The sequence below is a fragment of the Podarcis gaigeae genome (assembly GCF_964106915.1).
Source record: "Podarcis gaigeae genome assembly, chromosome: Z".
Taxonomy (NCBI): Eukaryota; Metazoa; Chordata; class Lepidosauria; order Squamata; family Lacertidae; genus Podarcis; species Podarcis gaigeae.
Window position 1 is genome coordinate 49,438,041 of NC_139691.1, and position 12,825 is coordinate 49,450,865.

General features: G+C 45.7%; 1 protein-coding gene across 1 annotated transcript in view; it reads right to left on the minus strand.

Moving 5' to 3' along the window:
• Positions 1–3,709: 3,709 nt before the first annotated feature.
• Positions 3,710–12,825, minus strand: part of HS6ST2 (heparan sulfate 6-O-sulfotransferase 2) — a 132,926-nt gene continuing 123,810 nt past the window's right edge. Inside the window, exon 2 of the mRNA XM_083723013.1 lies at positions 3,710–5,541. Coding sequence (XP_083579139.1) covers positions 4,842–5,541 — 700 coding nt within the window. The 3' untranslated portion in view covers positions 3,710–4,841. The remainder of the gene's footprint in view (positions 5,542–12,825) is intronic.

Genomic DNA, 12,825 nt, shown 5'->3' on the forward strand with positions numbered 1-12,825 from the left:
AGAGGTTTTGGCTGACAACTCTCACCAGCCCCAGTCAGCCAGAGTTAGATGGGTGCTGGTAGACATTTGGGAAACTTATGGTGGCTGTTTTTAAACGCAATCAGTGGCCCACTCTTAAGATGCAAATGTCTTACAAGATGCAAAAAGTGGCTGGCTTAGAGACCTACGGTCATCTATAGTCCCTTGGAAAACATTGCTCACTAGGAGAAACTTCACATGTAAGTGGTAGGCAGAAGCATATCTGACAACGGTCCCAAGTTTTGTAGGTGCAGGAACATGCAGACTTATCACGTTAAACAAACCTGATCATCCTCCAACTCAGGGATCCCAGACCTAGTTATAACACATTGGTATCTAATTTGGAAGTGGGGAGGAAGAGGCAGGCGAGCTCAGTGGAACATAGGAAGTTGCCTTATTCTGAGTCAGAGGGCAGTATTGTCCACAATGAATGGCAGCAACTTCCCTGGAATTTCTTTTTTGCATATTTTTTAAAATTAAAACTTTTCATCTTACAATACAATAAAGAAAAAACCCAAATCCAAATAAAAACAACGACGAAAGAAAAAAGGAAAGGAAAAGAGAAAGGGGAGGGGGAGAATACAAAAGTAGACCCTCCTAACCGTCAGCTCAAACAAAAGGGGGTAGACCCTCCTAGCTTTCACCTGGGAGCTTCTTTTTCTCTCTCTGAGAGATCTTCCCTTCCCTGCCTCTCACGCAGGTCCTCCACCAGTCAGCCATCACCCTCATTAACCCAGAGTAGAGGACATCAAAGGACAGAACAAAACATAAAGAAAAACAAAGTAGATAAAATAAAAAGAAGAGAGGAAGATAAAGATAATAAAAAGATGAAAAGAGAGAAAAGAAATAAAGAAAGCTTCTTATTCTTTGCCTGTCAATTATATATATAAATATTGTTTAAAATATTCTGAGTGTTCATGATGGTATCTAGCTGTATTCCATGATAATATCCAGCTGCTCCTTGTTCTGTTAGATGGTGTTTTCCCAATCTTCAACCCCAGACCTCAAGTTCAATCATTTCCCCTTCCACACAAAGTCTAAAGGGGGCTCTCCCATTGTTATTATCATTGAAAATCAAGACTTCAATCCAGTATGATGAATTTATCTCCAAGGAATTCCAGCAACCCTTCCACAGTTAAAAAACAATAAATCGTTAATCTCTATTCATAAAGGAATCTCTCTGTTGTGATTGTATACTAAAATATCAATCCATAGTTATTTATTGTATATTCATTAATATTAATTTCATTAATATTCATTAATTCATTAATTTTCCATCCTAGTTTAGCAGGAGAAAAAGAAGAACTTATTTCATTTCGAGGCATCCTACTAATGTAAAACATTTCCACTTCTTCCATTCTTTTTCCAAGTGCATCACCAGAAGCTTGATAGTTTCCCCCTTTGAATTCATTTCAAATTGTAGACTCTTATCTCTGCCATCTCAGAATGTTTCTTAATCTCTCCGCCAATGGTTTCATTCCAGTCGTCCAGAATCACAACTCCATTGCTTGACTGTTTCACTCCTCCAGGCACCTGTTTGAAGGCCCATTTCATCATCTGCTGCTTCCCACTTCACCATTCCACTTTCATGTTCTGGCAGATTTTTATCAGTATTATTTCCCAAAAGTTCCATGTCTCTTTTAATCTGACCTTTCTCTGAAACATTTTCATTCACCATTTTATTTATCTCAGTTCTGAGCTCTTTTGATTGCTCATCCAATAATTGCTGCATGATACCAACAGTCAATGGGGTGTTCAACAGTATTTTCTCCATACTGAGTGCCATTGGTCTAATTAAGAACTCACTCTCCACCTTAACAGACTGCCTTAAAAAATTGCGTCTGTCTCCTTAACTAAGTACATTCTTATACACAGCTGGAGAGCTTAGTTTCACTTTTGTGGCTAGCACTTCCTCAAAAGGGATGGAGAGTTAAAAACAATGTAAAATCAACATTCTTAACAAGCAGAGCACCCTTATTTATTTATAATCTTTCTTCGTTGCAGACAATTAAAACATGCTTTTTGTTTCGTTTCCACTCTGTTAATCGTTAATAATTGCCTCTTCTTATAATAGCAGTCGGTTTGCATTCAGTGTGAAAGTTTCAGGGGGCACACAGATCCCTTCAGTCATAATTCATCACAGTCTCAAAAGTAATTTAAAAAGGGGAGGTTTAGCTGACCTAATGCCCTGAGGACTAACTCACAGGACTATTTTGTGGTGTTTGGGCACGATGGAGGTCCTTTGCTCCAAGTCACTCACCATGTCCGAAAACTGCCTAGTCTCTGGCATGAAGGGCAGTTTTCTTCAGAGCATCAAAGATTAATCCCTTTGACCTCCCTATGTTCAAAGGTCTTCGGCATGTAGAGAATGTGCTCCACCACTGAGATACAGCCCTTCTCCACACAGAGGAAGAGCAAAAGGTAACAGGTTCCATCACCATTAAAAACCACTGCTTATCTCAAGAAGTAGGGCTGAGAAAGACCCCAAGAGAACAGGAGAAAAGCCTTGCTAGATCAGACAAATGACACTTTTTAGTCTAGCATCTGTTCACATAGTGGCCAGCCAGATTCTGTGGGAAGCCACAATCCATCAGAGCAGAAAACTCTGGGCTAGATGAACGAATAATCAGACTCAGTATAAGGCAATTTCATATGCTTATTACCTGCTTTAGGTACCTGTAAGCACTTGTTCGCAAACCAGCAAAGAAAATCCATACTCAGGCTGTCTTCTGCATGTGACTTTCCCTTGTTAGAACAGGGGAAGCATTTCAAGTGGCAGCAGAAGAGTAATTCTGGTGTTGAGCTGGCACCAAATGTAAGAAATATGGCTACTTCAAAGTCTGTGGCTCAGCCTTCTCTCCCTTTCTCACCTCTCAGAAAGACCATGAGGCCCTAAGTCACAGTCTGAAGACACCCGAGGCTGGAGCTAAGCAGGTCTGGGTCTAGCAGGTGTCTGGATGGGAGACCCCCTGGGACTCCTTGATGGGCTCACAAATATTACAAAAATGAGAGCTCAAATTCTGCATCGTACTAGAAAGAGCAGATCAAAAGCAAACTGCCAGTCCAGGCATATCCCCGCCCACTGCTAATAAATTCTTTTTAAAAATACAGCTTCGATCAAAAACGTTCTAGGCAGCAATATACAAAATGATCAACTCCTGCTAGATAAATATGTGAAAGGAGAGTTGTTGAAACTGGACAGGAATACAAGAGTTGCCTCTCTCCCCATCCCCACATCTTCAAAATGGATTCCAATTCAATTGCACAAAGTAATTCTGTAATAGTACTTTTCTGTTCTTGTATTAAGCTAGTCTAAATGTCCTCCAGATCATTGAGAGAATATTCTCAACTCCAATTGAACATGAAATGAAACAAGCTTAAAATTCATTTACAGATAGGTAGCCGTGTTGGTCTGCCATAGTCAAAACAAAAAAAATTCCTTCCAGTAGCACCTTAAAGACCAACTAAGTCAGTTCTTGGTATGAGCTTTCGTGTGCATGCACACTTCTTCAGATTCTTCAGATACGTATCTGAAGAAGTGTGCATGCACACGAAAGCTCATACCAAGAACTGACTTAGTTGGTCTTTAAGGTGCTACTGGAAGGAATTTTTTTTGTTAAAATTCATTAACAGCAGTAGGAAGATTTTTAAAAATGAGTTATAAATAATTATAGACAAAACCCTTCTATTCTTTGTTAAAAAGTCAATGTATTTTCTTCTTCAGACACCCCGTTAATCAGAATTCATATTTGGTATGTGCTAAAAGCAGTTGGCCTATGAAAATACATTCATGAAATAAAATAAAATAACGGAGGGTGGGTGAGAGATATTCCATTGGGATGCTTCATTCTGGTTGTGTGTTTCCCACGTGGAAGCCACCTAGCAAAGCACAATTGTGATTATCATGCCTTGAACTCCCAAACTCTGGGAAATGGGTGTTTTATTTGCCCCAAACGACCTTTGGAGGCAGGCTCCACAGACCTTGTATAACAAAGAATTGTAGAACTGTCAAGTTGGAAAGGAGCTCGATGTTCTTCTGTCCAACCTCATATGATGAGATCTTATGACGTGGAGCAGAAATGTGGCCCCCAAACGACAGTATTCAGTGGGGCTCACTATGGCCACCACTGTCCTTATTAAAACGTCTGCTACCAAACTGAACAGACCGTCACTCTGATGGCTAATGCCAAGCTGAAAATGCTTTCATCCTGGAAATAAGGGGCTGAGTTGGCCTGAAAAGAACAGTGTTGGGGATTTCCCCGGAAATGATCAGGGAACATCTGCCACCCTCCATGTCTCTTTGCACTCCAACTCCCACCAGCTTTCACGGCCCAATGGGTCAAGGATGTTGGGAATTGTAGTCTTGACTATCTGTAAGGCCACAGAATCCCCAGCCCTGCAAGACAAAATGGGTGGATGGGCAACCTACAGCTCATGCCCTGCTCATCAAAAGCATACTTTCCCCACCTCAAAAAAAATAAAATAAAAAGTTCCCCAACTTTTTCAGCTTTAACCATGTCAATCAGTTTTTATGTTTGGTTTTGCCCAAGCAATCATTTCCGAAAAATTGCTGCTTAAACAGGCCAGCATGGTTTGTTGTTTTTAGAAAGGGACAGATCTGAGACACATAGAGGTGAGGTTAACCCACACTGGGCACGACATTTAATGCACAAAGCATTGGTAAAGGCCACAGGCCAGAAGCCTTATATCCGTTCCCCACCCTCAAAATTTGCTTGGCTGCTTCATCCTTCCTCTCTATTTTGCAGCCGTGCCCTGGCTTTTCAAATCTGGATCTCCCTAAAAACACACCTCGCCCCCTGTTATTATCGCCACTGCTCCACACTCCCAATGTAGTCAGTTGTTGCATTTGTGCTGCTCTGCTCCTTGCTGTGGACCTGCTTAGCTCTCCAGATCTTCCGTTGCTCCTGGCGCTTCCGCCTCGCCTCCTGGTGCTCCTTCTGCCTCATATACTGATAACGTTGCAGGAAAAGATCTTTTGCATATTCATACAGCTCCATGTCTAAAAAATTGAGAGCCTCTATGTGCTTCTGGGTCTCTTCGTCAATGTCCACACTGGAGGCTCGTGTGCTATTGTACTGCGTGAACGGGGAGATGAAGACCATGTTAAACGTCTTCTCAAAGAGGTACTGAGTCTTCCTCTGAAACTCCGTCAGGCCAAAGAAAGCCATCCGCTTCAGGTTCTCCTTGGCACTGTCCAGAAGAACCTTGTTCCGCTGCTCTTCTGGCATGACGGACAAATTGTAGCATCCCACCAGGCTGAGGTCTGCCAGCATGCGGACCTGGCGGTTGTTGGCGAGATTGTATGGGCAGTCCATGAACTCCTGCAAGGAGCAGCCAGACCAGTCATCCCCCGAGTAACAGCTGGGCAGCTCTTCGGAAGTTGGTGATCTCCCATCGCAGACATGCAATGATGCTTTCCAGGTTGCTCCTCTTTGGACATGCCTCCATTCGCTCAAGTACCGAGACACCGGGTCCCGGAGGATCGTGATGTAGTAGAAGTTTCTGAAGAGGGAAGGCAAAGAGAGATTTTACAATCATATTAGTGTATGGCACTTTATCCGACTACAAGAACAAGAGCTTTTTTTTCTCTTTGGTTCCTTTGTTGAAAAGGTAATCCTGGTCTACCATCTGCCAAATCCGAGGTGCTGGAGGAACTGGTTGGACGCAGAGGAGTGGTGGGAGGCACCAGCTGGGAAACCCGCAAGGGAACCTCCAGGGGAAGAAGGATCAGAGCCAGGGGACTGGTGGTGGGTCGACGATGCATGGTCAGAGCGAGAAGAGGGACCAGACTGGGAGGAGAAGGTGTCAGAAGCTGAAGAGGCAACAGGGTTTAGTGAGCAGGAAGCAGCTGCAGCAGAGAGCAGTGCAGAATCATAGGCAAGAGAGGAGGAGGGCCAGGAGACAGAGAGGAGGCAGGCTGCTGAAGAATTCAGTGAGTCTCCTCCTCCTGCTACGGCCAGCTCCCCTCCCCCTGAACGTGCAGAGGCTGACAAAGCAGTGGAAAGGCAGGGACCTTCATTGGGGCAAGACCTACAGGGAAGAGTTATGATTTTGTTCCCTTGGATAAAGAGTTCACTTCACTGACACAGGAAGCGAATTCCCTGAAGCCTGACATTTATTGTTTTATTGCTGACCTCCGCCTGACTCCAACTCCTGACAACAAGGTCCAGAGGAAGAGGTCTGAAAAGAGGGAAAGGCAAAAAAGAGAGTTTTGTGGTACCCTAAAGACACCCTAAAGAGAATTCTGGAGGGTCTAATCTGGACCCTTGACCTGAGGCCCATCATCCCTGCACCATACGCATGTGGTGGAGAACGGTACTTGTGTGTGCCATGAATAATAATGTATCACATGCCTCAAGGAGCAGCACAGGCTCCCCTCCCCATCAAATATGCATCTTTTAGTGACACACTTAAAAAAAAACCAAAAACCCCAAGAAGAAACGAAATGGAACAGAAGAGAACAGTTCTACAGGCAGCACAGCAAACACAAATCAAGTTTTGAAGGCGGAATCTTCATGATGTTTAGTCCAAAGTCCAAAGTTTGTGTAAAAAAACAAACAAACAAAAAATCAACAGCCCTGCCGCAATTGCACAGATTCTGACCCCACCCCACCCCCCACTTCCCAGTCTGCTTGCGAAGGGTGAGTCACTTGCCTTGCAGAACTTGCACCGAAGTAGGTCTGGATTGCTGCTCCAGGGACCAGCTATGCAGGCTGCAAACATATGTATTCAGTTGTCAAGAACTGCGAGAGAGGAACAGCTGTTGCTTTGAACAGCACTGGGCAGGCAAAGAGCAGAGCTGGGAATAATATGGCAAGACCCTTGTGGTCAGCACCTGGCTGCATCCACTCTGGGGTGGGAAAACTGGTTTCTGAGACACTGCAGGATTTTTGCAGGGAGAGGCTTGAGTTTCAGATTCACTGCTAATAGCTTCCTCAGCTCTGCTCAAGAACGCTAGGCACAGAACGCTATTCCACAGAACAGGTGCAGCCACGCTAAAAGCCCTGCCCTGAGTTACTGCAGAGTGAGCTTCTGAGACCTTCAGAACTTGCAGGAGAGGTTCTCCTGCAGACAGGATGTATGAGAGATAAGGACAAGGGGCTTATGTTAGTACCAACATCTTGAACTTGGCCCAATGTGTCAAATGGACAGGCAGCACAAATTCCAGAGGCAAGGTGTTATATGCTGGTGGTAGTCCCCCCCCCCCCGCCACCACTTTCTGCAGCAGCAGTTGACTCCAGCAGCTTTGACCTGACATTCATGGTATTGTTGACAGCTGTTAGAGGTGGTTGCTCGAGAACAATCAGGCAAGATGCCTCCCTAGTCTGTTCTAAAGCTTTTTTATTGGTGCTAAAAAAAACCCTTTGGAATACAGAGCGCCTCTATTCCATGTCTTGCTCATTCACTGGCAGGATCTGAGAGTGGGCGGTCCTTAAATCTTCCCCAGCAGAGTAGTTTCTTGACCCCCAGTCTGCGCCTCCCCTCTCTGGGCGAAAGCCTATTGCGCAAGGAAGGCTTGGGTAATGGGGGACCCCCCTCCTCCCCGCTTTGCTCAGGCAAGGTGTCCTGGCACCGCCTTGCCTCCTCCGAGCCCTGAAGCTCCTCCCCACTAGAGGCGTGGCTTCCTTCCTCCGCTGAGGAAGTGCTGCTTCCCACAATCTTTGGGGGCTCTCTGTAATCCACCCGCCTTTTCCCCTCTCGCCCGTGAGCCGATGGCAGTTCCCTGACAACAGCCTTCCAAAACACCTGCACATTGTTAATTCTCAAATTCCTTCCTCAAAGCCCACTTTCCACGAAGGCTTTGGCACAACTCCACTGTGCCCACACTCTACTAACCACTGACCTGCCAGGCATGGTTGAACTCCAGCTCCCATCAGCCCTAAGCAGCATGGCCAATGGCATGGGATGATGGGAGCTGCAGTTCAGAAGCATCTGGAGAACCAGATTTTCCCATCCTTGACCAATTGTTAATTCAGCACAAGCAATAAACCCAGGGTCTCCTAAGGGAAGGGGCATAATTCTGTGAGCTCTGATATCACAGCTGAGCAAGCCCTAGAGACCACCATAGTAAAATGGCAAATAATCACGTTTAATATTTCTAGCCTTTCCCACCCATTTCTCCAATGCTTGGACACACCTCAAGATGTCACTGTTCCATAGAAAACCGAGCTTGGATGAGCTTTAACAGAAGAAGCAGATCAGAAGGAGAGGCAGCTGTGGAAGGTATTTCAGAAATACAGGAGAAAATGCATAGAAAAGGGGCAAGTTACATTCCTGAGAAGCGGCTGGCAGACAGCTAGCTAACCAAGGCAGAAAGCCAGAACGTGAGGTTCGAAAGCGTATGAGGCAAACCCCTGCGTATTTTAACCTCCCACTGGGTATGAGTCAAAGAAATTCACTTATTTGAACTTCCCTCCAAAGAGCTAAGGGCAGCCCACATGGGACTCTCTCAATTTATCCTCACAGCAGTTGGATTAGGCCAGGCTCAGCCCAACATGGCGTCCTCCTGATGTTTTGGACAACAACTCCCATCAGCACCTCAAGAGGCACACAAGCGGCGGCCTCGCCATGTCTCCTCCCCATGTATTCCCGGCACCATCTTGTGAAAACAACACAGAACACTTCAACGTCCTGTTTCATACATTTCTTTTTCCAGATGTTCCTTGTGTAGCCATGTTGGTAACACCCAGCTCAGCCTTGAGGTCTGCTGGGTGGCTTCGCCAGTGTCCCTCTTTCAGTTTTCCCTCACCGCCTTCCCAGGCATTACTGTGAGGGGAAGAAAACACCCCACAGGCCACAAACAGTCTTTCCTGCATTCAGAACTCCAAGTGCTCCAGCTGCTGGCTCTCACAGCAACAATTCTATTGTGTGGTCAGAGCTCCTCATCGAACGGACGCAGCCGCCATTTTCTTTTCCCCGTGAGCACGGAAGAAAACACAGTGACAGAGAACAAGTGTTATGTGTAGGAGCCCCAGATTCAACTCCTGGTGTCTCCAAAGACAGCTGGGGAAAAACTCCTGTCTGAAACCCTTGGGAGCTGCTGCCAGTCAGTGTAGACCAGGTATGGGGACCTGTGGCTGAGGATTATGGGAGCTGCAGTCCAACATCTGGTGGGCCACAGGCTCCCTATCCCTGGTGTAGACAATAAAGGGAGAGATGGACCAGTGGTCTCACTTGGTGTAGTACAGGAAGCTGCCCACTGATGTTAGCATTGCCTACGTGGACTGGCAGTGGCTCCCCGGGGTTTCAAGCCGTCTTTCCAGCCTACCCAGAGATGCCAGAGATTGAACTTGTGAAATTCTGCATGCGAAGCAGGTGCTTTACCCCTGAGCTGCTGCCTTCTCTCTGTGTTTGGGTAGGAGAGCCGGGTCTGCGCAAAGACGACCCAACCAAGACTCTGTGGTAGGAAAGAGGCCAACAAAAAATCACAAAGACAAAGGTCATTGTGACAATCAATAAGTGGTTAACACAGAAAGGGAAACAAATCCTTTGGCAGGATCAATGCATTCAGTGTGCATCTCATCATAGCTCTTAAATTCTTTTAACCTTTTCACTCTACAGCCTGGGGGTTGTCTGCGATGGCAGAAAGTTGATTCAGGGGTTAGATCAGGGGTAGTCAACCTTTTTATACCTACCGCCCACTAATGCATCTTTCTTGATGGTAAAATTTCCTTACCGCCCCCCAGTGCTCGATGGAAGGAGGATTCAGCTTGTGCCATAGAACCCCCCTACTGCCCACTAGTGGGCGGCAGGGACCAGGCTGACAATCCCTGGGTTATATAAAGACAGAAGGATTGAGGCTGTGGGGCAGGGGTGGGGTGGGGGAGGCACCAGTGGGTCCAGAGAAAAGCACCAATCATTTTGAAAAGGAGCAGAGACTCTCCAGTAGAAATTGCTTCTCTCCCAGCCAAAGGTCCTTTTAGCAAAGGCATGGGAATCTCTGGTGTAGAAATGGCTTTTAAGGAAAGTATACAGATGGATTTTTCCAAGTTAACGAATGCCGGTGTTACGAGCCAAGCAGACAAGATAGAACAACAAAGGAAAGGAAAGGTTTAATTTGAGGACCAGGATACTATCTCTAAGGAGCAAATGAACACTGGGGGCCCTTGAGCTGTGTAGGTGGATTTTTTTATTTTTATTTTTTGGTACATGAGGAACATCTGCTGTGCGCCGTGAGACGAGCATGCTAACTCTTTGCTGAAGGGAATGTCAGGATTTGTTGTGATGTGTTGCATTTACAGCTCTCTGTGTGCAGGAGTGGCAAACCTTTGGCCACCCTCCAGATGCAGCTGAACTACAACCCCCACAAACCCTTGCAAGCATGGCCAGTGGCCAGGGATGATGGGAAATGGGAGTCCAGGAATTTCTGGAGGGCTAAAGGTTCTCCACACCTGATTTACAAGTGTAAGAAAGCAAATCAAGAGGCTTCCTCTGTCTCTTGGTCTTTCTGGTTTAAGTTCTCTTGTCTGTTTGTCTAATGCATTTATATCCTGTCTTCCTCCCAAGCTGGGATTCAAGGAGGCTAGTAATATTTAAAGACAACCTACGACTCACTAAAGGTGCGCTTCCAATCTGGCACATATATCAAAATTAAATTGGGGGAAGTGGCTGCATAACTCTGCAGAAGAGTTACTTGCAGCAAACAGAAAAAAGCAACCTCTTGCCACAGCTCATTTTCTGCCTTTCATAATTAATACATGATGGCACAACTCTGTATCTTACTACACCCAGTGGAAATGCACAGTGACACAATGCATTTCTTTGCACACTCATTGATTCCTGTTGTCAAGGTCAAGCATATGGACTCAAGGGGACTCAAGCAGCAGCAGTTCCTTGCAGGCATAATCAGGTGGGCTCCCTTCTCCATCCTGAGTAGCACAGGAGACTTGTAAAAGTCCCATTTGAAGTCATGGCCCATTAAGGAGAGAGTGGATGTTTTTAGTGAACATAAATGCCAAGTACCTTTGAGGAGTCATTAGCATTTGCTCCTCTTAGCATCCAGTGAATTAAGGTATTGTGTTGCAGCCTGAACCTCAGCCCTGCTGCTGTCCTGTTAAAAAGCAGGGAATGGGAAAGGTGCTTTCTGCTAAAGGACTAGATGTGCTACCGGGTTCATCTCAAAGGTTATGCCTGTGCTCCAAAGCCATTCTATGCCACCAGGAAGATTTTGGGCCTTGGGAGTTTATTCCATGCTCTTTTCACACTGCATAGCAACCCTCTCTGGAAGTGGCGGACATTTTCAAAAACAGTTTTTGACACAGAGCGAGCAAGGTGAATTTTCCAGAAAACATTTGAGTTTTAAAAAACAATTAGACAATGTTTTCTAATGTGCCTTATCTCTCAAAATGTCTTCCAATAATCAAAGGCAGCAGAAGGGGAGCATTTGATTACAAAGGGAATAGATAAAGCATGCCTGATGTGGTGCAAATGTTATATTCAAGCAAATTCCAAGCTGGAAATGATTTTTACTGAAAAAGACAGGACAATGCAACAGTATACACTTACATTGTTTTCAATTATTAAAAGGGATGGAGGGAACACCACGTTTCAGTTTCAGCACACCCGAAAAGCTGTGAGCTTGTACATAAAGGTTAACTACAAATTTGAAACTGACCAGTTTGACAAGTATTGTATCCAATTAGTTACGTTATGAGGAAGGGCCTTAGTTAGTTATTAGTTTGCACATCACTGATAAAGCACCTGTTTTGCACAGAGAACTAGGGACGCAGGTGGCGCTGTGGGTTAAAGCCTCAGCGCCTAGGACTTGCCGATTGAAAGGTCGGCGGTTCGAATCCCTGCGGCGGGGTGCGCTCCCGCTGCTCGGTCCCAGCGCCTGCCAACCTAGCAGTTCGAAAGCACCTCCGGGTGCAAGTAGATAAATAGGGACCGCTTACCAGCGGGAAGGTAAACGGCGTTTCCGTGTGCGGCTCTGGCTCGCCAGAGCAGTGGTCACGCTGGCCACGTGACCCGGAAGTGTCTCCGGACAGCGCTGGCCCCTGGCCTCTTGAGTGAGATGGGCGCACAACCCCAGAGTCCGTCAAGACTGGCCCGTACGGGCAGGGGTACCTTTACCTTTTACCTTTGCACAGAGATGATCCCAGTTTCAATTCCTGACACCTTTAGGTAGAGCTGGAAGACAATCCAGAGAACCACCACCAGTCAGTGTGGAGACAACGCAAATATAGCTGGATCACTGGCTGGACTCAGTTTAAGGCATCTTCCTCGGGAGTATTTGTAGCTCAGGGGTAGAAAATGTGCTTTGCATGCAAAAAACAAGACTCAGGTTCAATTCCTGGTATCTCTTGGTATGGCTGGGAAAAGACCCTGGCCTGGAAAACCGCTGCCACTCAATGTGGTCAAAACCAAGTTGGATGGAACAGCGTTTAATTTAATTTAATTTAATATTTATTTATTTATGTATGTATTTATTTATTTATTTATTTATCAATCATACAGCCCTTCACCTGAAGATCTCAAGGCAGGTCACAACAAAAAAATACAGAACAGAAACACAAAGCACATAACAATATCAAAAACAAAATTAAACGACGATTCCCTACTCCCACATTTAAAAGGACATAGTGTCAGGGATGCTCCCCAGCCAAAGGAACACACACCACTAATAGCCAACTCTTTCTTGTCAAAAGAGGACAATTAACAGTAGTTTCTACGGCTCCGAATACCAATGCACACCCATTTAGGTCTGCACTCTATGGAGCAGTTGCAGCAACAGGGGACCACTCCCCCCCCCCCAGTTTATGTACCTTCCTCTGGATGGATGTGCGC